This window comes from Gobio gobio (genome assembly GCF_949357685.1).
Source record: "Gobio gobio genome assembly, chromosome: 6".
Lineage (NCBI taxonomy): Eukaryota > Metazoa > Chordata > Actinopteri > Cypriniformes > Gobionidae > Gobio > Gobio gobio.
Window position 1 is genome coordinate 15624700 of NC_137102.1, and position 26317 is coordinate 15651016.

At 39.5% G+C, this 26317-nt stretch overlaps 1 protein-coding gene across 1 annotated transcript in view; it reads right to left on the minus strand.

The window, feature by feature from the left end:
• Nucleotides 1-23913: 23913 nt before the first annotated feature.
• Nucleotides 23914-26317, minus strand: part of plppr4a (phospholipid phosphatase related 4a) — a gene marked incomplete at both ends in the record, with an annotated part of 35660 nt that continues 33256 nt past the window's right edge. The window contains one exon of the mRNA XM_079819145.1: nt 23914-25413. Coding sequence (XP_079675271.1) covers nt 23914-25413 — 1500 coding nt within the window. The remainder of the gene's footprint in view (nt 25414-26317) is intronic.

Consider the following 26317-nt stretch of genomic DNA (forward strand, 5'->3'; position numbering starts at 1 on the left):
GAATGAGAAAGAATATCAAGTGCTGGCCCGATTATATAAAACTGTAATATTTACAGTATTAATATGCTGTAATAATAAAGTTATAGTTTTAGCTTTCAGGAATAATAGTTCAGAATAATAGAAGTGGAACCTACATTTGAATGATCTAAAATAAAATAAAAACCTTTAAGTAAAATACCTGTAGATTGTTCAGCTGTCAAGAACAGTTTTCAGTTAAACACCTTAAAAAAGTTCAGTCATACAATTTTAATTTCAAAGACAATAAGAAAAAATAGACATGTCAACATTGATTTATAAATTGTGCTTTATTCATAGTTCCAGTAGAGGGCATTGCTCTGCATCAGATGCTCAAACCAGGTGGCTTGCTCAAAAGATATCTAACGCATATCTAACGTACAGTAGCTTGACACAGACAGTGTTGGTGGTGAAGACACTATGATAACCCAGTTGTGCAATAGCATCATAGAAATAAGTAACGTCCCACATAATGGAAGCGTGTTGACATTGCAACATTTGATAAGAGCTTTCCATTCTGAAAAGCTGCTTCACTCAAGTGATGAATCAAGAGCTATTCTTTGAATCATTTTTGTACCGTGGCCTGTGCTATATGAAAGCAGATTGGCATGACTACAATACAGTCATGTGAATTATTCTATTACATTATGGTACCTTCAAAAAAAAGGTCCTCACCTTTGTCATTCAGTCTGTCCAGACTCATTTGAGCTTAAACCCCCCCCCCCCCCCCCCAGTGGATTTGCACCTCCAAGGGCTTTAATATGCTAATACCCCTGATGTAGCCTCAATCACACACTTCAGTTTGATTTAACAAAGGTTTTGAGGCATCGCCAAATAACACTTCAATGTTCTTTGATAGGGGTTGTGATAACAGCACACCTACCTTCACATTTATACACTTGAACACGCAAATAACATGCCTACTGACATCAGGACACATGAATAATACCTGCCAAAACGTACATGCTAATGTGTATGCATGAATTAAATGCACAATTGATTAGTTTATTATAATGCACAGGTGAATACTGTTTTTATTAAAAGATTAATCTGTAATATTCAAGGACGTGACAGTATTCGGGCTGTGCTGTGTCAAGCTGAGTCGTCTATTGCAGTGAATGACGCTCTAGTTGCTTCAGTGGCATGGTTGCTATGGTGAATTTTCACATGGGCAACGGTGGATTGCATGTTCTCTAGTACCCTCCACAGTATGTCATGCAGCTAACTGTGAAAATGCTTTGGAAAAAAACGAAGGTCTTTTATGCCTCTCTCTGTAAACATTTTTTCCAATACTTTGGTTCTCTCTGCCCCTAAATCTAAGGTTTAGGTTTTCTTAGATTATATGAACATTATTCATAATCAAAGAAGATCAGAGGGATGTAATTGCTAAAGGAAATGTAACTGATTCATTTTAATGGCTATTGTATCTCTAACTGGTAAGTATGGGATGTATTGATTGAAAACAGGTGTGCAATCACCCCTGAAATGTCACATCTGTAAAGTCACCTTTATGGCACACTTACCCACATATCTCTTTAATCAGTGTGTCAAAATAAAATTTCAGATCATTTAGATGTGAATCATAATCACAAACATGTATGTTTATTTTTACATTGCTAAACTGATGCCATCTTTGTTGTTCAAACAAAATATACAGTAAACACACTAATATAGAAGTGCTGTAAGTGAGAAATGTTTATACAGCAGGGGTCTTTAATCTTTTTTTATGCCAAGGATTCATTGGTGGATAGAGAGATGGAGCAGAAGGGAATCTGCTACATATTGTATAAAACTGGGTAATACTTTATTTTGACGACATTCTGTTGACTAGTTAACATTATATCTACATGTCAACTAACTGAGTATTAGTATTGTCTGCTTAATATCTGCTAATACGTTATTGTAATGGTCTCCCAACAGACATTCTACTGACTATAAGTAACTTTGCAAGTACTGTACAGGTCAACTTATTCTACTTGCCCTGACTCCTTATTCTAATATTCCTAACCCTATAGTCTACTAAAACTCATTTAAAGGGGAGATCCCCTTTTCACAAGATGTAATATAAATCTCTGGTGTCCCCATTGTGTGTCTGTGAAGTTTCGGCTCAAAATACCCCCTAGATCAGGGGTCTCAAACTCATTTTACCTGGGGGCCGCTGGAGTTAGACTCTGGGTCAGGTTGGGCCGCATCAAGTATTACACATAAAAAGTGTTTCAAGTATTCCAAAAAAAAGTAACACAACTGATCCAATCTTCACAATCTTTATTATTAACAGTTCATGTTCTGTTACAAAAAGAATGTTTCTTCTGAACATGAACTGTTCCTCTAAATTTGAACTTAATATAGCCAATAGAAATTAAATCATGTAATATGAAATAATGAATGATTTTAATTTTATTTTAAATAATAGACTAATTCACAGCAAGGCCGTAACCAGGTCAAACAGAACAGTGAGCGAAATTCTAGGTCTAATTCTAGTTGGGAAATAATCTTTTTGGGACTATTTGTAAACAATATTTGCATTAATTTGCGTCAAATATATTATTAGTCCTGATATTCTTCGCATGAGTGAGTGCATAAATACATAGATCCGAGATTTACTGATGGATTCCCTAGTGGTCTGGTGGTAGAATTTTTGTCAACCATGTCAAAGGTTCCGGGTTCTAATCTGCTCTCATATAGTTTTTCTTCATTAGAAATCAAAGATGTTCATCAATGATTGTATAATAAGACCATGGACACGTTTGCATTTTGTTTGGTGATTTCACCGGAAATAATAGATTCTCTCTCAGCAACGGCATTAAGCGATAGATTGACGCGCTCGTCTGTGTGTGAGGACTGAGCAGTGTGCACGAGCCAAAAGAGAAAGTAAACCCTGCATAATTTGATTTGATTGGTCATCTCAATCATTTTGACATTGACGAGCGCTGTTAGACCACATTCGTTTCAACTGTCTGATCAGCTTCGTTCGTCTGTTTCTGTCAATCACGCGCTGTCAACCAATTATACTGCACGAGGGAGGGGCGAGCCAACTCTCTCTCTCTCTCTCACACACACACACACACACACACACACACACACACACACACACACACACACACACACACACACACACACACACACACACACACACACACACACACACACACACACACACACACACACACACACACACACACACAGGAGGCAGCAAGCGTGGCAAGCACGGCAAACGCTGCACACGCAACGACTCAGCAAAAGGTGCTTTTCAGAGCAAACCGCAGGCCGCACTAACACTAAACTTTGACAAAATATCATCCTGCGGGCCGCAAGTTTGAGACCCCTGCCCTAGATCATTTATTATAGCTTGTCAAATTTTCCCCTATTTGGGTGTGGGCCCTTTAAATGCAAATGAGCTACTTCTCCCCGCCCCCCTTCCAGAAGAGGGTGTATCCTTTAGCTTTTATGGGTGGAGCTACGGATACTCCATCAACAACAAAACAGGTGAATCTCACTCAGCCAAAATGTCAGAAATAACCAGTTGTGGAGTGCAGCCTTACATGTTTGAAACGGAGTCGGACACAGATGGAGAGACTCAGGAAGAGCTTGCAATTTTTAGACTGCACCTGAACGTTTCTAAATGGTTAGTGGATACATTGTAGTGGAGTTATGTTGATTCAACTCATCGACTAGCATGTGCTGTCATGTTAATCTATAAATTGATAGGTGCTCATGTGGGAACGTAAAAAAGTCTGTCACCTGACTATACAATGCATAATAAATATGTGGTTATGAATCACGCAGACGGTGAGCGTTTTCAGGATAAAACTAACGCCATAGCTCTAGTCTCTGTTAATTCAGTCAGAGACTATATGGTAACTTTAGCCATATTAGCCATACAGCATTCTAGAAAGCTCATTTAGAACGGAAATTTGCAAACATTCACAAAATATGAAGTGCCATCCTTACTTGTTCTGGATATGAAGTTAGAGCACGAAGTGTTGGTATTGACCCATCCTTCAGAAACAACTTTTTCCAAATCCAGCATGGTACTGACCCTCACTGGAGAAGCAGTTATGCGTAAAATGATTTGCGTGAAAATCTAACATGGAGACTTCTATGTTCGTTGGTACATCCAGTACTGTTTTTTGGCACAGACATTATAATACTCTAGCTAGCTGATACAGCGAGTAAACAGAAATGCCGGTCTCTGTGCTTCTCACTCAGGGGGTGTGTCTATGCTAAAAGGGCAGATCATCAACAGTCATGGGCAGTGTTGCCCTACTCTTGCGTAGGAGTAGGGGGAAATATGAAACACTGCGTTATGAGAGATGATTGATGGGGATTATAAAAAAAAGTATTGGGTGGATTTACCATTATAGGCTGGTTATTTACACACACACACTGTGGACACACATCTGAGTTCAAACACCTTATAAAAGTGAATTTTGCATAATAGGTCCCCTTTATTCCTCTACTAATACTAATGCATTGGTTCCCAAAATTTTCCCAATGGGGTCTTGTATCACCCTGAAGAGGTTTATTTTGCATAAAAATCTTGCCGTACCCCCTTTTTATAAATCTTACTGACCCCAAACTTTTGAATGGTATGTATACATTCCTGAACTTACTGTAATGCTTTTTGTCCACAGTAAAACATTTAGCTGCACTTTAGCTGAACTTTCGTTCACTTTGATTTTACATTTTTGTTTATGCATATTAATTTCACCCCACAAAAACTTAGTTTAAGATCAAACAATAATTGGGGGACCCCCTGCAGTACCACCACAGACCCCCCGTGAAGACCTCTGGGTTACAGTGTACTCAGACACACAATCATGCATGCTTGCAGATCCACAGACTAATTTAGCCAAGTAGACACAAGCACACAGTGTAAGTTCTTCAAAGATTCTGTCCCTGTCAGGATGATTCCTAATGAGTGTCATTCATGAGCTGAAGATGATTCACCCACTTCCTGTCTATTATACAGAAGGGACATCACTGAGTTTGCAAAGACGGAGCAATCTTGAGTGTACTTATATGAACTCGTATTTCACAAATAGCTTGACTTTTGACTTTTGTTTCCCCACATTTATTTCTATGATGCATGTGATAAATCATATACTGTTGTGACTGACTGTAAATAAATTACAAGATAATTCTGATAATTTCCAATTGTATATTATTTTATTTATTTGCATGAACTTAAAATGAAATGTTATGCAGAATGTCAGATTATTTTCAGTGAATAATGGCTAAAATGTCTGTCACATTAAACTATTATTTGATTTCGCAGGGATATTCTGTAGCCTATCATGGACTTTTAGGCCCTGTCCACACGGAGACAGCTGTAAAAATGTCGTATAGTATCAGCGTTTCGTCCACACGGATCCAGTGTTTTGGGAGCATGAAACCAATATTTTTTTAAACCGGGTCCCAGAGTGGATGTGCACAGCACAATCCGTATATTTTGTGAAACTGTGATGTCATCACACCACGTCCCGCACGGTAAAGACTAGAAGGGATACAACTACGGGCAATGGGCATGCGCGCATCAATATTGCTTCATTGAATTACTGTATTTGCATTATTGTAAGGGTAGGTTTAGGGTTGGGGTAGGTGTAGGCGTTAATAAAACACAATCTGGTAAGTAGCAAATTTATTGTCATTTTATCATAAGATTTTGCCTCACTTCCCTTTTAGCCACGACTCTTCTTCTCACTTTTTAGTGTATTTCTGTGACAGAATTACAACGCCACACACTGGTCTGGCATGTATACTACATCGTTTTGAGTCGGTTTCAGTGGTTACGTGTGTACGAAGATACTTCTTGAGGGAAAAAAAAAGATTGGATAGGGAAAGCTTTGGCTTTCTGTGGATGTGGCCTCAGTTTGTTCACAGTCAGTTTCCTTTGTCTTAGTTTGCTGCCATTAATCTGTTACTATGGACACTCATTTAACGATCACACCTGCTTGACATTTAGTTTGTTATCTTGTGTAAAAATGCTGTTTTCAGTTCCTCATTGTCTGGTATTGTTTGTTTCGTGGAGTTTGTTTGTTCTTTGGATTACCTGTGTTGAATTATTTAATAAACCTTGCTTTATTTTCATCCTTTTGGCATTCCTTTTCATCATCTGGACCTTAATGTGACAAATAAATTGGAATAGTCTTATGGACCACACAGGATACTATATTACTCCATTTTCAGTGTCACAGGATCCTTTAGAAATATTTTTTATAGTTATCAATGTTGAAAACAGTTGTGCGGCTCGATATTTTTGTAAAAATCATGATATGTATTTTTCATAATATTCTTTGATGAATGGAAGGTTCAAGAACAGCATTTATTTGAAACATTAATCTTTTTAACATTATGTCTTTACTGTCACTTTTAAACAATTTTAATATTTGCTGATTAAAAGTATTAATTTCTTTAAAAAACACACTTTTGAACGGTAGTGAAAATCCTATTTTGAACAACAGAAGCCCAGACATTCTGCCTAACATCTGCTTTTGTGTTTCACTGAAGGAAGAAAATAAAACAGGACTGAAAAGACATGGCGACGAGTATAATGAAAAGTGTTTTTTGCAGAAAGCAAATGCTTTATATCCATTTTGTCTTGGGTATTGCAACCCTGGTGGGTTTGAGATCTTCCATCACTGCCTGTAACAACACATTTACTTTACCACTCAATTCAAACTCTTCTGACTCTCATCCAGGCCAAGGCGTATAACTTCCTACATACAGGCTGAGCTTCTGCCAGCTCTGTGCAGTTCTGTGTGTGCTGCCCAGCAGGGGGGAGGCTAAAAAGGTTTTTTTTCTTTCTCAAAGGCTGCTGCACGTTCACATGCATGAGAACAGTTTCTTCCCCTACAGGCAATGAAACCATCTGATGATGATCACTCCAATCCACAAGCAAACACTATACATGTTTCTCTTCAATATTACAGAGGGTCCATGCACAAAACAAACCATGAAATATAATTCTCACATTAACTACCTAGCTAACAAAAATATGTTATAAGAATGTTTTGCTGTCCAATTTATTAAATGGTTTAAATAGTTTTTATTGGTTATATGAACTTTAAGGGAACATTCCATTTTATCATTTTGCAAATGTAACGGAGGCCAGCTAGTAGTTGCTGTGCGAGTAAACCTCACTCCTTTTTTTGGGACCGATGCTAGAGGATGCAGCCTTTAACCTCCTTGTTATAGCGTCCGACTCTCATGCTGACGGACCCGTGTTCGAGTCCCGCTTGGAGTGGTTTGAACAGGAGGGGTTACATTGGTGCCGTGACCCGGATGGGAGTGAGGTTTAGGGGGGTGAGTGTAACGGAGGCCAGCTAATATTTGCTGTGCGAGTAACCCGGGTTCGAGTTCTGCTTGGAGCGGGCGATTCAAACAGGAGGGGTTACACAAACATTATGGGAATATTCTACTTTTGATATGTCTGAACATTCTGAAATAAAAAAAAACATCCAACCAAAATGTTTAAGGAAAAAAGGTTCCATGAACAATGTGTAAAAAACAAATAAAGACCAAAATTTATTTAATGTTACTGAAAGAATGTTTTTTCATAGTTTTGAGAGAACCTTGCCAGAACGTTAGCCAAAGTCGTGAGAACGTTCCATGTTATAGCTGTGTAGAGTTTTTGTCATCCAGCTTCACATTTAGATGCTTGACAAGAGTCCATTTGATTTGTTTAAATGGATTTGTCAATGCTCTGATAAAGTAGAGAAATGTGTACATTAAAATGTACATACATACGTACAGCAATAAGCAATAGTTCATCAATGTCACTCATTATCTAACAATAAGAGTATATTACTCTCAGATCTTTTTAACACATATACCATGTTTAAATCTTCAGAATTTCCCTCAAAATCAGGGCCAGAAATACAAAAACAATCCACATATTCCAACTTAGCCCACATTTTATGTGGATCAGCATATTTTAGTAAACAGCTAGATATTGTATCAGAAGTATTTCTGTTACATCAACACTTCAGTGTCTTTAGCATTCCCAAAGCCTCTGTTCGGATCCTTGTAACAGGATTTGGGGGTCTCACACGGCATGACCTACATTTTCCACAATCACCATTTTCAGGTGTTTAAGCCCAAAGGACACACAGCTACGACCTTTCAGCTAAAGTTACATGAAAATTCACAAAGCCTGAGAGAAATGCGAAACAGATACAACAACAAAAAGCATAAATGGATCGTTGATCCTGCAAAAAAGTGAAAAGCAGTGAAAACTCAGTGACGTGTGCATGAACTTGTGTCTGTTCTGAGAACATGGCACTTACTACATGCTGCACACTGAGGTGAGGAGCATATAAAACAGAAGGATTGATCTATCTGCTGAGGGAGGGGAGGAAAACAACCCTGCAGCAGAATGAATGAGACTGAATGATGATGTCTACTACTTCATTACCAACACATTTGCTTTTGGATTGGCTCAACAAATTCAGACAGCAGCCAGACCTTCTGCTGCAACCCTCCTGCTGTATTTCTGCTGATAACCCGGTGTCATTAGCTGTTTTCACATATTAATTGGATAAATTATCTGTTTGACTTTTCTAGTACATAGAGTACCATATTTACATATTAAACTTGGTCAATTAAAATTAAAATGGTCATAATTACTTTTCTTTTTTACCATTAAGGGTATGTTCACACTTGTAATTCGGTTTACTTGGTTTGTTTGGTCCACATGACAAACATTTACACTCTAAAAAAAAAAAGGTTCTATATAGCACCAAAAAGGGTTCTTGGCTCGTAATCATAGGGGAACCTTTTTTAATGCTATATAGCACCAATTTTGGTGCTTCAGTGGTTCTTCAGCAGTTCTTCACCGGTTCTTTAACTAAGGTGCTATATAGCACCTCTGAAGAACTGCTGAAGAACCACTGAAGCACCAAAATTGGTGCTATATAGCACTAAAAAAGGTTCCCCTATGATAACTCAACTCGTGTTTTGCCACAGGACAGCAAATGTGAGTACATTTTCTGTCATCCTTGCAGGACTGTGATATGAAGTGTGCAAAGTAGAAAAAACTGTGTGAAAGTAAACATACAAATCTATTGGTACAATATACATCACATGACTATGCGTCATCGTTTTCAAATACCTCCGTCTTCACAGTCCACACTACGACGCGAAGACGGCGTTTTCAAATTTATCCGCTTCGGAGAGCGTTTTCAAAAAGCTACGTTTTTGTTGACTTAAAACGCTGCCTCAGTGTGGACGGAAGGCCAAAACGGAGAGAAAAAGATGCGTTTTCAACTAAAAACGTATTAGTGTGGACATGGCCTTAAGTAGTGAACAGAAACAAGATGATTAACAAGACACAGCTGGGACAAATTAACTAATGAGGGTAACCATAGGAAGCATCTAGTGGCGGGAAACTACGACAAAGGAACACGTGACAGAATCAAAACACAACTGAAAGGCCTAACAAACAAACAGACATGTGACAATAAGGTCATGCTCACATGTAATAACATTGTAATTGTGTGTTATAAAATCAGAATGATGAGAAAAACAATTGTATGTCACATTGTGAGGCGTGAAATTAAAATTATAAGAAAAAAGGTTGTAGTTGTGACACATGAAGTCAACATTGTTAGAAATAACATTTAAAATGCGAAACATACAGTTATATTGTGAGATTTAAAGATAAAATAGTTCGAAATAAAGTTAATTATGAGATATAGTCACGTTATGAGATTATTTTTTAAGCAAGATGCTTCCGCATACAAAGAATATTGTCATCATTAGAAAAGTAACTTCCTGTTCCTTCTGCTCATGCTGTGAGGAACCATAAAGATTAAAATAAACAGGAGAGAAAAATTAGTGCAGATTCCCAGTGGAAGCATCTAGACTGATAATACTGCTACATCATCATGCACAGTCTCTCTTAGATTCACATGGGAATGAATGATATGATATCATAATAGCCAAACGACTTCATTTACATGCCAGGTTGTGCATGAATACAGTTTTGCAACTTATTTACGCATCACTATTCCCAGGCAGCTCTTTGTGCCTCCCAGGGCGATCCCATTAAATTAGGAAAAAACTCTGCAGGAAACAGAAATACAATTTCCTCATTCAGCTCGTGAGAGAGTTTTCATTTTGCGGTTAAACCCCAGGCTCACCATAATAGGCTGGCTTCCATTAAAAGTTCAGCTTTATTTGCCTGCTTCTGTTGCCTCGCACCATAATGTGGTGTTGTAAGAAGAGACATAACACTGTAGACATGCAAATGTTCAGTGGCTTGTGCTGCAATGTGTAAAATAATCTTCATCCAAGGAAAAGCGTAGGCGTCCTGTCCTTCTGGTAACCTCAAGATGTCTGCACAAGCGTTTTGCACCTTGCTTATATCAAGCAGGAGGGTATGAATAGTGTCTAAAATGTTGTTTTTCAGATTCAGAAGCGGCACCGCCAAGGCCATCGGCTACACAATGTGCTCTCACACTCATCTTAGAGGGAAAAAAAGCATTGATTGGAAACACTCTCGTTCTATCCAGAGTCTGCTGCGGAGTTGCCATGGCAACCTCGCAGAGATGGAAAACTTGCAGTTCTTTGCCTCACAGATTCATCGTCGGGTTGTGGTTGAATATGACAGTGTGGTGTTGATAGCACTGTGTGTGATGGACGGACCCGATTGTGTTAGGTACATGCACTTGATGTCTCTGTGTATATCTGTTAATGAAAGTACATATGTGATTCTGGAAAAATACCCCTTTCTAAGACAATAGAGGCAGGAGGGATTCAAAGCATGTCCGAATCCACTGTTTACGCGACATCCTGTCAACTAAGATGCCTTTGTATGGATGGTTTTTGAAGAAACCATGACGTGCGTGTGGTTTATTACTGTATGCAAATAAAATCATGAATACATTGAAAGTAAATGAATTCATGAAAGTATTTTCCCCCCTTTTATTTAACTTAAAGGCATGGCTCACCCTGTTATCATTTACTTACTCTCATGTCATTCCAAACCCATAGGATGTTGGTTATTTATTATTCTTCGAAACACAAATTATTTTTTTTTAATGAAATCGGAGAGGTTTCTATCCCTCCATTTATTCCACCAAAACTTAGAAGATCCAAAAAGGTCATAATGGTTTAGTAAAATGAAGCGGGCGCATTAATTCAAGTCTTATGAGATATGATCGCTTTGTATGATGATCTAATGTAGGCTTATATAAACACATATACACTGACCTAAAGGATTAGTAGGAACACCTGTTCAATTTCTCATTAATGCAATTAATCTAATCAACCAATCACATGGCAGTTGCTTCAATACATTTAGGGGTGTGGTCCTGGTCAAGACAATCTCCTTAACTCCAAACTGAATGTCAGAATGGGAAAGAAAGGTGATTTAAGCAATTTTGAGCGTGGCATGGTTGTTGGTGCCAGACGGGCCGGTCTGAGTATTTCATAATCTGCTCAGTTACTGGGATTTTCACGCACAACCATTTCTAGGGTTTACAAAGAATGGTGTGAAAAGGGAAAAACATCCAGTATGCGGCAGTCCTGTGGGCGAAAATGCCTTGTTGTGCTAGAGGTCAGAGGAGAATGTGCCGACTGATTCAAGCTGATAGAAGAGCAACTTTGACTGAAATAACCACTCGTTACAACCGAGGTATGCAGCAAAGCATTTGTGAAGCCACAACACGCACAACCTTGAGGCGGATGGGCTACAACAGCAGAAGACCCCACCGGGTACCACTCATCTCCACTACAAATAGGAAAAAGAGGCTACAATTTGCACAAGCTCACCAAAATTGGACAGTTGAAGACTGGAAAAATGTTGCCTGGTCTGATGAGTCTCGATTTCTGTTGATACATTCAGATGGTAGAGTCAGAATTTGGCGTAAACAGAATAAGAACATGGATCCATCATGCCTTGTTACCACTGTGCAGGCTGGTGGTGGTGGTGTAATGGTGTGGGGGATGTTTTCTTGGCACACTTTAGGCCCCTTAGTGGCACGGCCTACCTGAGCATTGTTTCTGACTGTGTCCATCCCTTTATGACCACCATGTACCCATCCTCTGATGGCTACTTCCAGCAGGAGAATGCACCATGTCACAAAGCTCGAATCATTTCAAATTGGTTTCTTGAACATGACAATGAGTTCACTGTACTAAAATGGCCCCCACAGTCACCAGATCTCAACCCAATAGAGCATCTTTGGGATGTGGTGAAACGGGAGCTTCGTGCTCTGGATGTGCATCCCACAAATCTCCATCAACTGCAAGATGCTATCCTATCAATATGGGCCAACATTTCTAAAGAATGCTTTCAGCACCTTGTTGAATCAATGCCACGTAGAATTAAGGCAGTTCTGAAGGCGAAAGGGGGTCAAACACAGTATTAGTATGGTGTTCCTAATAATCCTTTAGGTGAGTGTACATAGAGCACATCAAATATGGTAAACACGGAAGCTCAAATGTGCCTGCATCTATGTACAGTATGTGTGTTAATCTGCTCATTAAGCAATCCTATATCTTCATGGGACTTGGATTAAATCTGGATCATACATTGGGGGGGGGGGGGGGGGGGGGGTGAACTATCCCTTTAAGGTTGAATTTCTGCTAATAAATGAGCTCTGTCATTAAATATTTGCTTGGTTATGTCTAAAGCTCACTTGAAGTTGCTTCTAGATCATTAGATGTGACATAATGGTGCCTTGTCAACCAGCAACAAGTCATATTCTGTGTTAAGGCATCAAAAGAGCAAATAATATTTATGTGCCGCCAATGTTATCTGTGAATATGGTCTAAAAGGAATGCAACATGCAATATAGTCCAGAATATGAAAAGTATAACGGGAGGTCTGCTGTGTGAATACTTTATTTGACAGATGGTTTGGATGTATGCAATGTTATTTTCTGCCAAATTACATGCTGATACTACATATCAGAGAATAAACACAATATGTGCTATCAGGTTTGAAATGGAACAAATGAAAGAAACATGAACATTTAAAAATACTCTATGTACTATCCAATGTTGAAATTATAAGTGACTCAGACATTACTCACCTTCATTTTAACAGATGCTGTGCTGTTTTTTGCATTTGCCAGGTGACAAATAATTTTGATGTGCCGCCAATGTTACCTGTGAATATGGTCTAAAAGGAATACAACATGCAATAGAGTCCAGAACAGGGGTTTTCAAACTGGGGTCCGGGGACCCCCAGGGGTCCTCCAGAAGGGGGTCCCCAGAAAGTTTCAGAGAATAAAAAGACAAAGCAAAAATGGATAAAGTCTTCCGAATATTCTAACGGTTTCATTTCTAAATGTTTCTCACCTTTCTTGCCGTATACATTAGTGTTCAAAAGTACCGACCGCAATATCAAGTCGGTACTGAAATGTAAAAAATGTGACGATTTGTGCGCTGTTGAGCGGAATCGTCGGAATTGCTCAATGTGTTCACACACTCATTAAATATGTCTGTGATTGGCTACAATGACCAGCGCTTCAAAAACATGTTGTAAATATACATCAATGATACTTTTCACAGAGCGCTCCGCTCACACAGATACACACGGGAGCGTTTGAATGTAGGCGCCTAGCCTACCGGTCCGTTGGTCGACGCCTACTTGTGCTTTCAGATGCTCCCGCGCATTGATCATTGTAGCCAATCACAGACACATCCGATGAGCGCATGAGCACAATGGCCAGTCAGATGTGTTTACGATTCCAGCTCAACAGCGCTCAAAGCGTCCCATTTTTAAAATTTCAGTACTGCTATCCACCAATGCTATCCTATCAATATGGGCCAACATTTCTAAAGAATGCTTTCAGCACCTTGTTGAATCAATGCCACGTAGAATTAAGGCAGTTCTGAAGGCGAAAGGGGGTCAAACACAGTATTAGTATGGTGTTCCTAATAATCCTTTAGGTGAGTGTACATAGAGCACATCAAATATGGTAAACACGGAAGCTCAAATGTGCCTGCATCTATGTACAGTATGTGTGTTAATCTGCTCATTAAGCAATCCTATATCTTCATGGGACTTGGATTAAATCTGGATCATACATTGGGGGGGGGGGGGGGGGTGAACTATCCCTTTAAGGTTGAATTTCTGCTAATAAATGAGCTCTGTCATTAAATATTTGCTTGGTTATGTCTAAAGCTCACTTGAAGTTGCTTCTAGATCATTAGATGTGACATAATGGTGCCTTGTCAACCAGCAACAAGTCATATTCTGTGTTAAGGCATCAAAAGAGCAAATAATATTTATGTGCCGCCAATGTTATCTGTGAATATGGTCTAAAAGGAATGCAACATGCAATATAGTCCAGAATATGAAAAGTATAACGGGAGGTCTGCTGTGTGAATACTTTATTTGACAGATGGTTTGGATGTATGCAATGTTATTTTCTGCCAAATTACATGCTGATACTACATATCAGAGAATAAACACAATATGTGCTATCAGGTTTGAAATGGAACAAATGAAAGAAACATGAACATTTAAAAATACTCTATGTACTATCCAATGTTGAAATTATAAGTGACTCAGACATTACTCACCTTCATTTTAACAGATGCTGTGCTGTTTTTTGCATTTGCCAGGTGACAAATAATTTTGATGTGCCGCCAATGTTACCTGTGAATATGGTCTAAAAGGAATACAACATGCAATAGAGTCCAGAACAGGGGTTTTCAAACTGGGGTCCGGGGACCCCCAGGGGTCCTCCAGAAGGGGGTCCCCAGAAAGTTTCAGAGAATAAAAAGACAAAGCAAAAATGGATAAAGTCTTCCGAATATTCTAACGGTTTCATTTCTAAATGTTTCTCACCTTTCTTGCCGTATACATTAGTGTTCAAAAGTACCGACCGCAATATCAAGTCGGTACTGAAATGTAAAAAATGTGACGATTTGTGCGCTGTTGAGCGGAATCGTCGGAATTGCTCAATGTGTTCACACACTCATTAAATATGTCTGTGATTGGCTACAATGACCAGCGCTTCAAAAACATGTTGTAAATATACATCAATGATACTTTTCACAGAGCGCTCCGCTCACACAGATACACACGGGAGCGTTTGAATGTAGGCGCCTAGCCTACCGGTCCGTTGGTCGACGCCTACTTGTGCTTTCAGATGCTCCCGCGCATTGATCATTGTAGCCAATCACAGACACATCCGATGAGCGCATGAGCACAATGGCCAGTCAGATGTGTTTACGATTCCAGCTCAACAGCGCTCAAAGCGTCCCATTTTTAAAATTTCAGTACTGACTTGATATCGCGGTCGGTACTTTTGACAACACTAGTATACTTACTTTCCAGAATTGTAGGGGAGAACCAGGGCGAAAGTAACACGGGACGAAAGTAACAAAGCGATTTTCTCAGAGCCCTTGACTACATTTGCATTCCAAGCTATGACAGCACGTTCAGCACACAACCCTTGATGGATCTGCCAAATATCACGTGATTCCGTCATTGTTTTCCGCGGTTAGGTCCGAAATACAGTTTTCAAGTACGGCAAGTAAATTAATGAAGCGGTACTTTTTTTTCTAATTACAAGTTGTGTTTCTTGTTTCCTGTATCACAGTAATGATCAATCTACAGGTTATTTAGTGCTGTTACACACCCTGAAGGTTTGTCTTTTCAGAGTTTTCAGAGTCAGTATAAAAGTAAATCGTGTTTAAATGTCAGGACTTCCTGTCGGGACGAAAGTAACACTTGTTACTTTTGTCCCGCTATTATATATATATATAATGCATATTATGCTAATTTAGTTTAATTTAATTTTCATATTGTTCATTCTGTTGAAGAAAAAACTTATCAAATAGATTTACATTGCAAATAAAAAATATTCTAAACAATTCAAGTTTGTCCTGTCAGGTTACATTTGAAACATTTGATAAACTTTCACATTTAAAATGAAAATGTAATTTAATATTTATTTTGCAAAGATAAAGGACAAAATATGTTGCAGTTACATATTAACATGGTCATAGTCAGGTATGTTTAAAAAAAAAAAACAAGAGTATCACAAAAAAATCTAGCTTGTATTGTTGTGTTACTTTTGACCCACTTGTGTGTTACTTTCGTCCCACCTGATGGGGTCAAAAGTAACAATGTGCAGCTTATGTTCAAAGTGAAAATATACTGTAGTCATTCTACATTTGTACAAAATACCACCTGCTATTTATAGACCACATTTGTGAGTTATTGACAACAGCAAAAATATATCTCGGTCTAAAATATTATCTTTTAAAATTACGTTTTTCTGAAAAATGATACTTTCGTCCCTGCTCTCCCCTAGTATATGTTTGCTTTGTATCTTTCTAGTGAGTTTTTACACTATGGTCCCCTTTATCTTGCTGGGGTTGTAAGGCAGTATTTTAACGCAGTACGTAAGCTTCTTACATACATTTATTGTGAAAGTTGTTTATACAAATAATTTTTAATTGAAAATGTTCTTCTTCGGGTTTATACATCCAACATTAAGCATAGCCGATTTAATTTTGGAAACAATATGTTGTATTTAATATGTCACACTTACTACTTATCTAACAGTTTGAATGTTTTTTCATACATAAAAATATATAGATGGATTTTAGGAAGGGGGTCCCTCATAAAAGGTTCATCATATTTGGGGGTCCTTAGCATCATAAAGTTTGAAAACCTCTGGTCCAGAATATGCAAGGTATAACGAGATGTCTGCTGTGTGAATACTTTATTTGACAGTCATGCCTGTCCCTCTCTGTTGGAGGAATCACCTTGACATCACCTTGACAGGTCATGCCTGACAGCCATGAAATGATCTTGACAATGTCTCTCACCCTTGCAGCTGATTTGTGGACGCATTATCTTTGCCAGATGACCCCTCCATATGTCTCCCTCTGTGTACAAAAATCGCTTGGATCATAAAAAGCAAGTTCAGACGTCCTTGCATGCATAATCTCAAAAGTTTTTGTCCAAAAACTTTTGTTTTGTTTTTCAAAAGTACTAGCTTTTGTGAGATTTAATGTATTACTGTGAAGGCAAAACTGATTTTCCAGGATTCTTTGATGAATAGAAAATTGAAATGAGCAGCATTGATTTGAAATATATATATATATATATATATATATATATATATATATATATATATATATATATATATATATATATATATATATATATATATATATATATATATATATATATATATATATATATATATATATATATATATATATATATATATATTTTTTTTTTTTTTTTACAATGTAAAAGTCTTAACTGTCACTTTTGATAAATTCACTGTGTCCTTGCTGAATGAAACATAAAAAATTAAAAAAACCACACCGACCCCAAAAATCTGAACGGACTTTCTCTCAAGTGGGGTTCAGGTACTTACCGTCCTTATTGACACAAAGTAAAGAATTGACTAGACTAGTCTAGATGCAGATAAACTTCTAAACCATCAGTTCAGAAAAAAAACCTAAAAAAAACAAAAAACAGATAACACCAGTTTATTCAGATAAATGTCTCATTTTTTGAAAACCAAAATTGTCTCTTCAAAGTCTTGAAATAAGACAGTAGTAATGCACAAAACAGCACATTAATACTGTGCGATACTGAAATCAGACTTAGTCTTATTATAGACAGTCTGCTGTCATATATATATCTATAGGACAGATGGTTTGGATGTACGCAATATTATTTTCTGCCAAATTACATGCTGATACATATCAGAGAATAAACACTATGTGCTATCAGGTTTGAAATGACAGTTTAATGGAACAAATGAAAGAAACATGAATATTTAAAAATACACCTTCTAATGTTGAAATGATAAGGGACTCAAACATTACTCACCTTCATTTTAACAGATGCTGTGCTGTTGTTTGCATTTGCCAGATGACATGAGAGATATTTCATGTTGCAGTATTTTTAGTGAGCAATGGCTCTTTGCTTCAGGGCAATAACATGATGTGCATCGGCCCAATGACAAGCTTGAAAGTAATGGATCAGGCATCTATTAATCACTTTTTCTCTTAGCTGTCTCAGTTTCCTTGTTGTCTTAGTCTCTGATACATTACAGGGCTATTCACGCTCTACTCCCCTCTCAACACAATGCATTTGGTCTTCAGGGGATGCTGTATAAAATGAAGGGGGGTGAGAATCTCTTCCTCAATTTAGGTCAGCTTTCTGACCTACTTAGGACCCACTGATTGGATTCAGCAATGCTAACCAGACCCACTTTCCCGGCTTTTAACACTTCCTAGAGGAATGTGTTTAATCCAAAATGCCACATGTACTCCGAGCCAAACACTGAGCTTGGCAGAGCATATAAATAAAATTGAAGTGATTGTGAAGGGAAGAAGACCTTTGATTCTAGCTATGAACATAATGTGAGGTCATTTGTTAGAGCTGGTCAGTGCGTTTACTTAAGATATGTCCTAAGGACAGACAAGGCTTGGATACACTTGTACAAAGCCATGGAAACTACAACTCATTGGTTTCAACACAGACAGACTGAAGCAACCTTATAGCACACATACAAAATACTTTCTGCTGTTGTGCAATTTCTGAAATAAGATGCTGAAAACAGGGTCTTTGTTTAGCTGTACCCACTTTTTTCCATTTACAATATGCAACTATGTAACAAATGGGTTCAGAGCTGTCGCTCTGAGATGTCAACTTTAGGGAATTTTTTTACAGCATCACTATTACTATTTGTCATATTTGGGTATTAAACCTAATGTTAGGTTCTCTGATAACATAATATGAGGTATCTCACCATGGGAACGCCTAAGGCGTGACTGATCGCAGAAGCACCAATGACACCATGTCTGCTAAAAATGGCAGACCAATCGCTGCAACATTCAGGGATTCCTGTATCCCTGTATATAAACCGCAGCTACCTTCTATATCTCTTCTCCGTGCAGGACAGGCAAGGCAATGTTGTGAGATACCTCACTTCATGTTATCAGAGAACCGGGGTTACGTCAATTAATCTCACATTCTATTTTTAATATTTGTTCGTTATCTCACTATGTATGGGATATAGACAACTCCTGTATTGGCGATATGCTGATGAAGCAGACTAGTTGTGGAGGTGAAAACAGAATAATATCAGGAATTCGTCCCTAATAAAAACTACATTATACAACCTGACCACTCACTCCCAGGACTGAGTGGGCCAGAGAGGGTTCTGTCACATCCAGTCTACAGAAAGGGACTACGGACAAGTCCCAAGTTGGGACCAGCGGCTTTGATACTGGGTGTAGCCTACACACACCTCTCATAAATCGACAGACGAGAGGGTGTTGGCCAATAGTACCCGAGTCAAGACCAATATGACATGCTGAGACAGATAAACCTTAACCGTGGATAAGGCACCATCCCTCAAACACCCTTCATTTGAGATTATATAAAGAACGTTTAGAAGCAGTCCTCACTTTCGGAGGTAACTCAGCTGCATTCAGATTCAACCTCTAACGGGCCAGGCCCAGAGAGCTAGTTTCTGAGGGGAAGGGTGGAATATTTCACCCCCGTGCTTGTGAGAGAAGATCCCTGCACGACCTAACAGCCATGGCTGGTCGTAGAGCTGTTGCGCAATCTCCGCCAGCCACAGTTTCCCTGCCAGTATGTCGTGATCAAAATCATTGCATGTCTGCATTCCTGATACCTCCATAGTGTCGCCTTGATCAGGCTCAACGGACGGAATGCGTAAAGTAAGACGTCAGGCCACTCGTGGGCTAGAGCATCCACACCCAACGGTGCATCGTTGCTGGCCAGAGAGAAGAACAGGGGACATTGCACATTTTCGCACAATGCGAAGAGATCTGCCCGGCCTAATCTCTGCCACACCATGAGGATCACTCGGGATGGAGTCTCCACTCCCCATACAGAGGATTCTCTCTGGACAGTAGATCTGCTCTACTGACAGAGAGCACTCATGCATTCTGCTGAGACGCACACTCTGCAGCTGAGACGGCTCTTGGGGCGAATGCCCTGTGACGCTTTCCAGTTCTGAAAATCCCTCATTCGCAGCAGTCCCAGAAGAACTACTGACACTGTTGAGGCCATCAGACCTAGTAACCGAAGACACATCCTGAAATTTTGACAAAAGGTTCTGAGTGAAACCATTTTGAATTTGTATTTGTTGAGGACCCGTAAATCCAAAATGGGACGGAGTCCTCCCCCCTCTTTTGGGAATTAAAAAAAAAAATACGGAGGGAAAGAGCCTGTGGTTTTCTTCAGCTGGAATCACTCTTATCACTCCTTTTCTCATTAAAGTGGATATTTCTTCCTCAAAATAACATGAGCTGATCCCCCTTGGGCCACTTAAATTACCACTAATTAACACAGGAGGTTTTACAGTGAATTGAAATCTGTATCCACTGTCTATAGTGGTTAAAACCCAGGGATGAACTGTGCATGCATGCCAGTTCACTGCCTGAGCAGCGAGTGGGCCCTTCTCGCCTTCACCTGAAGAAGATGGGCCATATTCCCGCACATATTGAACTGTCCACATGAACACATTTCACATTTAAATTCCTTCTTCTTTTCCCACTGGGAGGGAGAGAGGAATTGTTCCGAAGGGATGGGGCAGAGAAACTCTGGGTGTTGTCTCCAAACCTTTCCTGATGCCAAACTGACGTATCAGGTCGACTGCCCCTTCTGCCTTTTGGTTTAAAAAAACCGGGCTTTGACTGTGGGGCCGCGTTTCCCGGCTGTTGTGGTGGAGCAGGACCTGATAGTCCGAATATCCTCCTCAAATGGTGCAAATGGTTCGCCATAGATGTGACCGTGTGAATCCTTCACAGAAATCCATATTCCACAAGCGCAAGGATGTGGAGGATGACCTGGCTCTTTCGCAGTGGCCATGATGGAGCCTGCACCCTCTTCCTACCGTAAGTCCACCACAACGCTACAACTAGTACGGAGCTGTGCTGCAATTAGAGACCTCTCCTTTTCCTTCTTCTTGGTCCATGGTGAGTGCCCCAAAATTTGGAAAAGAAATTGGAAACTTAGAGTAGAAAACTCGCCTTGACGCGTTAGTTATCTCACTCTAAGTGACAAAGTCACTAAACAGACGTATGGAATGTATTGCATTTGGGATGTTACCTTGCGGCTCCGTCTGTAAACTGTTGAGCAAATAATTCCCAAAATCTGCTGAGGACAGCTTCTGAAAATCTGAAGAAAATAGAAAATACATGACAGGACAGTATATTGGAAATAAGTATTATTTCACAAAAATTATTATGAAATCAAAGCAGATATATAGTTGAACAAAACTATGAGAATATTTCAAAGATTTGATGTCACTAACCTGGCAAACAACTGTTGTTTTTCAGACTGATAAAAACGTCTGTTCTCTTACTCACGGAAATTACCAAGCCAGTTAGATTTACACAAGAAAGTGCTTCGAGATCGAGAAAGTGCTTGCTAGTTTTGTGTACAATATTCAATTCAATTCAATTCAAATTTCTTTGTATAACGCTTTTCACGATACATATTGTTTCAAAGCAGCTTCACAGAAAATGCATCTACATTACAATTTAAATTGATTTGTACATGTTATGCATTTCAGAAATGCACATATACAAAGCACACAGATTAGCAAACAATCTATTATTATTCGAATATGCATATGCTTAGATAGACAATATGCATCAGATAGTTAGTGAACGGACTGTGGGTGGTCCGTGGGCATGTCGTCTGAGGCTGAGAGTATATACCGTCAAATATACAAGGTGTATTTTGCTATAAATGTGGAAGAAACAGACCACTTCACAAAAACGCACATAAACAATGTGGTACACTTGATATACTTTTTGATCTTTTATGCTACTACGTGAAAGTGTGGAAATAAAAAAGAAAAATGCTTATTTCGGCTGTGATACCAAATATTTATTTCAATATATTAAGACATATCATCCTCAGTCAAAATACATTGCTAAACAAAACCCCACAAGGCGAAACTTCCAAATATCTGTCAACAGGTTCAACTGAAAGGCCATTTCTCTGATTTACTGTATCTGATTTAGGGCACTAATAAAGGAAGTGTGTCAATGACACTCAAATAATAACCGACTGATCTCTTTCACATCTCCACAATTTGCTGGCAAAGTTACAAATACTATTTACAGGGGTAAAAAGATTGAATGATTATCTGGTTGATTCTGCAGAATGTACCAGCCATCACTATTAAAGGCATCATTTACAAAAGAAAAGCAAAACAAAACAAATCCTTTAGTTACAGTACATAGAGTTTTAAGTCACCATGCATATGTAAGGACAGGTTAAAGCCATAATGTGGGGTACAATTATACTGTACAAGCACATATAAAACTTTAAAATGTGTTGGTTCTGATTCACTTTTTTAAAACAGACACATTAAAATAGGTATATATATATATATTGAAATCTATGTTCAATAAAAAACCCAACATCATATAAATTACACTGTACATGAATTAACTAAATGTATCTGTCCCCTTGTTCAACATACATTCTTATTTGGCAATATTTATGTATATTACAATATGATCCTAACAAGGATGTAAACAATGAGCTAGAAATACAAATACACAGTTTAGAACTGTTTAGAAATACACACGTCACACAGGACGAATCCTAACATTGTCTATTATGTGGATTTTATTAAAACTTTAGTTTATGCAGCACTTATTCTGCACCATATTAATAACAGCAGAAACTTTTTGTACAGTTACTGCAAGATGGAGCTAAGTAATCGCTAGCTAATAGGCAAATCAATCTTTTTGAGGCACTCTATGAATATGATTATTAGTGTTTTTAGACGTTTACAAAAATAAGCAATGAATTCCCACTAGTACCTTTGGGGGCCTCCTATTGCTCTTATATTGTGTATGCTTCTCTGCAATGTGCAGTGAAGTATGAGTCATTTTTTTATGCCCACACGCTTAAAAATGAAGAGGACGACGTACCTCAGTAGCTAAATAACCCCATCCTGCCAGGCAAAATGGGGGGACAACCAAGAAAATATGCACAATACATTACTGCAAACATACAGCAATGGGCCATAAAACACAATTATACCTGTGCTCAAAGCACATTAGCACAAAATACAAGGGCTTGCAAATCAATATATATGACTGAAATAGTGCTCATTGGCCTATGGAACCAAATAAAAGTTCTATATTACACAAAGGCAATATGACATTAATGTCTGAAGAATGTATTGTTCTCTACATTACAATGCCAAAGGCAGACTCTCTATAAATTCATTGTCTCTATGCCAGCAAAGAGCGCTTTCAGCTGTCTGAATGAAAATTGCTCATTCATGGTCACCAAAACACACAGTGCATATGGTAGAACAAGCCCACTAAACAAAACATCCATTTGGTTAAAACACTGTCGTTAAAACCTTCTGTAAACATCACAATAACATTCTCCTATTTGTCTAAAAGCTATGAGTCTGATTGAAAGCCTGTTTTAAATATTTCATAGCGACATAGTGGAAACATTTATTTTCCTTAAGCATGTGATTGAGTGGTCCAGTATACATACAAATGTTTATATTCAGAAAATATATATAAATGTACAAAGTTTTTAAAAGCACCCACGTTGCCATGAGACAACAGACAGATTCCGATAAGACAATGGATTCAATAACAAAACTAATCCAGAAAATCAAAGGCAAATCAAACAATGACCTTTACCAAACAGCCCCAAATGTCATATTTTGTGCTTATTTTTTTAGTAACGAGACCTACAGAATGTAGATTGAAAATGCACAACGTTGCCTTAAGTGTTCTGGAGAGTTCATGTGTATCTAATGGTCAGGGAATGTAGATGTACCCAGAATGACTGGGTCTCCTCATTCCTTTCTCAGAGCCTCCAGTCTTCAGAGTTCAGAGAGCAAGGCAACTCTTAGGATTGGTACAGAAAAGGGGTTTTTGTCACTCTTTGAAAGTCAAAATGGGGGGAGGTGTAGGGGAGGATTTGAAAAAGTGAGGCAGGTTCCTGGTGTTCTCAGGACTAGGTCCTCTGTCAGGCAGCAGGATGATGTTGCCTTTCCTGCGTAGGGTGGAGTCTCGACTGGAGGTGGTAGAGAGAGTTTCCGAGGTGGCTTCACTGCTGGCTTCCACCGGTGTGACTCGGATGGTGGTGATACTCTGTTGGTGGTGGTGATGGTGGAAATGGGGATGATGGGGGTTGCTGATGTCAGGTAGGCTCCGGTTGCCATCTATGGAGCCGTAGCCATCTTTCAATGACTCGCAGCTTTCGGAGTCCCGGTTCAGGTCATTGAGCTCGAGGGACTGCCGGATGCTGACCCGCTCCTGCGGTTTCCACCTCCAGGACCCACTGCCATCTGTGGATGGTGGTTTAACCACGGGCTTGTTCTCAGGGTGGGCCTCCACTCGAACAATGCCCGAGTTAGGTTCCTGATCCATCAGGGCTTTGTAACGGATGGATCCAGTACAACTCACGGTGCTGCCCTCACTTTTAGGACTACCATGCAACATGCCTTGCTGCTTGGACATTGCGATGACCTGCATGATACGTGGCTGGCTGTTAGTCCGGCAGGCGGTGCTCTTCTCAGCCACCTTCAACCATTTTGACCGTGCTGTCCCACCCCCACCATCACTCACCTCTCCACAATCCTCCTGAGGTAAGGAGTTCACGTTCTCTTGGGTCTCCTCAGGGATGTGCACCAGTTGGGAAGATCCTGGTCGTGACTGGATAGATACCCTAGCTCCACCAGCTAGGCCACCAGAGTTATTATGATTGGCTAATGGCACAGCACTAGCGGCAAGCTTCATGTACTGTCCGGGAGGTCCACCACGGAGTTCACCATCCAAGCCCACAGCTGAGGGTTCAGAGCTGCAGCGAAACTCCATACTTCGCTGGGGAGATAGTTGTGCAGCCTCAGCCTCCATCATCTGCAGAGACATCTTGCGGTTCTCGTTCTTGGTCTTCCATTGTGAGAGCAGCTGCTTGGAACGTGTGGAGTCCATGGAGGCATGGATAGCAGCATGGCGGCGAGGCACCGGTTCTTCGATTCCAGTTGAATGCACCCGAGGAAGGGTGTTACTGAATGTCACAAAGCTCTCCTTGCAGAGAGGACTGGGTGGCGTAATGCACTCCACCTCTGTGCTTGCCCTCTTCAAGCTGGACATGGAGTGCTCTCTGTAGGACGGGCCACGTAGCAGGATACTTTCAGAGCGTGCCGATGTGGGACGTTCCCGCATGCTCAGGCTCTTAGGTGGCAGTAAGCGTGGTGGATCTGTGTTCAAGTTGGGTAGAGGTCTCAGAGGCTCCCGCATAGCAGGTGGAGGCATTACTGGCTGGGGCTGCGGTGGAGGCTGTGGTGGCTGTGGTTGCCGGATTGGAGGATGTACATGTGTCTTCAAAGATGTGTCTTCACTAGGTTTAAAGTTCCCGACTGCATACAGACCCTAAAATAGTGCAAAAAGTCAGAATTTTTACCACAATGAATCAATGCAGATAAAGTTAAGATGCCAGAAAGATGCTAGTCAGGATAGTGATACGTATTTGTTTGCACATGAAATTGAGGCTTTGAGAGATACTTGCACATTCTGTTTAAAAGGTTGTATTGCCTGCTGAAAAAAACCTTCTAGCTGTTTTAAGCTGACCAAGCTGGTGTTTGTCTGATTAAGCTCAGTAGCCCTAGCCAGCAAGTCTCCCAGCCTGACCACCTGTAAAGTACCCAAACCCCTCTAGGACCAGTCGACAGACCAGCCTGACCAGGGGATCTTTTCCGAACCGGGTTGTCCTAAGGTCCAATGGAACCAATAATTGTTTTGCCAAGACATATTTCAACGTTAATTCTAGTACCTGGTTGATTCATTAAAAAAAAAGAAAAAGAGAAGAAATATGGAACCCATTATGACTAAGGTGCATTATGAGCATACATTAACTTCAAAGAACTTTCCTCATACTATGGTCTATACACCGAATCTGGGACTTCACAGTCAGAGTATCAAACAGCATTACATAGCTAATCGCTTGGCCTGATTAATGTACTTTATGTTAAGCAAACAATAAAACCAAGACCTGATGTACTGATTTGCCTCAGCTATGTCAATTCCTCCTAAAGGTGTTTTGGCATTGTTGTCGGTGTTAGAAATCGCAGGATGTACATGGCCCTCAGAGCAGATTGAGCAGAGAGTAAGGAGAGAGAGTGAGGAAAAACGAAAGAAATGGTGGGAGGAATTTGAGGGGGGTGTGTGGGTGGAGAGCAGAAAAGGAGCCACAAGGGATTTGCATGTGTGAGCTATTTTTACCTCTATTAAAACAGCATTGTCTTATGGCACATTGCTAATTCTCTGATTCTTCTCC